This window comes from Anopheles nili, chromosome 3 (assembly GCF_943737925.1).
Source record: "Anopheles nili chromosome 3, idAnoNiliSN_F5_01, whole genome shotgun sequence".
NCBI classification, from domain to species: domain Eukaryota; kingdom Metazoa; phylum Arthropoda; class Insecta; order Diptera; family Culicidae; genus Anopheles; species Anopheles nili.
In genome coordinates this window covers 74632662-74635213 of record NC_071292.1, presented here as the reverse complement: position 1 = coordinate 74635213, position 2552 = coordinate 74632662, and the positions used below count along the sequence as shown (strand labels likewise).

At 41.1% G+C, this 2552-nt stretch overlaps 1 protein-coding gene across 1 annotated transcript; it reads left to right on the top strand.

Annotated features, from left to right (window-relative positions):
* Window positions 1-1012: 1012 nt before the first annotated feature.
* Window positions 1013-1884, top strand: LOC128725066 (U7 snRNA-associated Sm-like protein LSm11). Its single transcript, XM_053818784.1, has 2 exons — window positions 1013-1340; window positions 1409-1884. Exons 1-2 carry the CDS (start codon window positions 1013-1015, stop codon window positions 1882-1884), a joined length of 804 nt encoding a protein of 267 aa, XP_053674759.1.
* The last annotated feature ends 668 nt before the right edge of the window (window positions 1885-2552 follow it).

Below are 2552 nucleotides of genomic sequence, written 5' to 3'. Positions count from 1 at the left end.
TAGTTACGTAAAACATAAGCCCATTAGGGATCTTATTAACCAGGCCAAAATGGTTCGCAAGAATGGAATATCATTAAAAAGACGCACACCTAAGTGTCTCTAGCTCGTAATAGAAAGTGCCAGCAACAATTAAATTAGCCGAAATTTCTTACAGACTAGACGAAGGCCTAGCATAACAAGGTCTAATTTACCAAATACTTTGTTTGCCCACAGTATTGGAAATGGACTGGAGCACGTGTAAAGCGCATCTTTATCCCACACGGGAATATAAAGTACAAGTGTTTAGAAAATGAAAACGAAGTTTAAGATTATTCGCATTATGTTGAATACATTAATTCAATCCAGCCCACAAATCTCTGGTGGCTCCCTCTATATGTGAACATTAAACCCTGTTAAATGATGGATCGTGCGAGATGCAAAACAATATTAGGATTTTATTTAAATTCAAATAGAAAAATATTTGCCTAACGTTTAATTAAGAATTGAAAAGTTACAATATAGTTAATAAAGTAAATAATAAATCACGAACGACTTTCCACGTGATTGCCTGCGCTTAGCATCATTTGACAAACCTATATGACGTTCATCATGTCAAACTTCATGTTAGAAGAGCGCAAAATTGCTCAGAAAGATTGTTTTTATTTCCGTGCAAGATTTCATTAACAATAACGTAGTAAAGGAAGAATAAACGTGTACTTTGCAGGGAAAAGTTATTGGAGTAATATTTGTTCTTCGATTCAATCCTGAAGGTGAGAAGACTAAGGTATAATCTCGCTAAGTTGTCATTAAAACACCCTTGGTTCATCTACGTTGTTTTCTTGTTTTAGCGTTCAAATATATTTCCAACGGACTATTCGATCGGTTCTACTTGCGGTGCTCTGCTTTAATTATTACGACGAATAACGTTGTAAACTCGTGCAAATCCTCTAAGCGGAAACGTGAGGTTCCACTACTGTGAATTATTTTCACAAATGGGTCATAGTAATCGGTAGCAAGAACTACAGGTGACAAAATGAGCGACAACTCTGATGACGAGAGCAATAGCAGTCGCTCTGATAAAGAATGCAACAAAGATTCGGATAGTTCCTCCGAACTGGATGTTGGCAACTCTAGATTTGATCCTTTGAAAGCGCTATATTCTGCCAAGTTTAAAGTACCAGTAGCGCGAGCGAAGCTGCACGACAACGTACAAACGCTGGAAGCAAAACAAAACCTTTTGGGTGGATTCGCTCAACCATTCGACGAAGAGCGTGTCAAGGCGATACGCGCTGCTTCGTCTTCTAAAAAGAATATCCCTCCACCGGAGCTGATACCCCAACGTAGATTTCTTCCGGAGCAAGGTATGCGACAAACGCGAATGATGTCATTCCTCGGTATTTATATGCCCTCTTCATATTTCCAAACGCAGGTCTAGTGTATCGAGAACGATCGATTCGTCATAAGAAAAATATCTTTCTCCGATTGGAAAAGGGATGGGAAGGTCCGCTAAGTCTGATGAAGCAATGGATGGACGAAAGGACACGCGTTCGTATCGACATCCGCAAGCAGAAAGGCGTTCGCGGGTATCTTACGGGTGTTATAGAAATCTTCGACCGGCACTGGAACATTGCCGTTAGCGACGTACATGAAACGTGGAGCAGACGAAAGTATCGCTACTCCACCAACACCCTCCATCCGGAGAGCATTATCGCACCACAGGACTGTAGCGATCGATTGCGAAATTTGGGAATCGTCCTGCCCAAAACAAAGGTCGCTTGTGACGGATCTAAGAATGTGATAATCACCCGCAACGTTCCTCAGTTGTTTGTTAAGGGAACCCATGTAGTATTGGTCAGGCCAGAACTACCTGTTCCAAAGGTGGTTGAAACCAAGGAAAAACAATAAATCTGTCTTTTCTTATCACTCACTTCTCGTTTGCTTGTTCCGTTGTTATCAACCCAATTCCTGTTTCTAAATTCATTCACTTAAAAGTTCCACTCAATTCCGAAAAAAGTACTGTATATGGACACATGAGTCACATGACACGTTAAAACTAAATCCTTAAAGCTTGAGTTATCAATATGAACCAGGTAGCTCCCAGTTGGGAAGCAGTAATGAAGAGAGGGCCCATGTGTCCGCTATAAAAAATCGTGATTAAAGATTGGCTGACAACAGAGTAAGTTTTGTTTCTCGTACGCCAGGCCAAGAGCACTGTAATGGCTGTAACTAGTAATTTTTATTACATTTTTCAAAGATATTTTTCACACACATAAATTAAAGATTTTGTTGTACGTTAAAATGATTGATCCAGTTCCGTTTAATTTCCCATTTTGATGGTCATTTCTATTCTCGTTGGTGTTTGCCTCTCTCACCGTACAGCCGGTATAAGAATAACTTTCACCGAAGCCACGGCCAATCCGCAACTCGGGCTCACTGCTGCCAGTTTCCAGCAGCAATTTCCCTGTCATTGACTTCTATCGAAATCCGGCTAGCGCAGCCCGGAGACCGGAAAGTCTATTGCCCTCGCCTGCATCAATGAAGATAATCTGCCCCCGGCCCGCCCCTTCCATAAT

Coding starts and splice junctions, on each gene's coding strand:
- LOC128725066 (XM_053818784.1), top strand. CDS start 1,013: ATGAGCGACAACTCTGATGACGAGAGCAATAGCAGTCGCTCTGATAAA. Junction 1,341..1,408: donor TAGATTTCTTCCGGAGCAAG/GTATGCGACAAA, acceptor TTCCAAACGCAG/GTCTAGTGTATCGAGAACGA.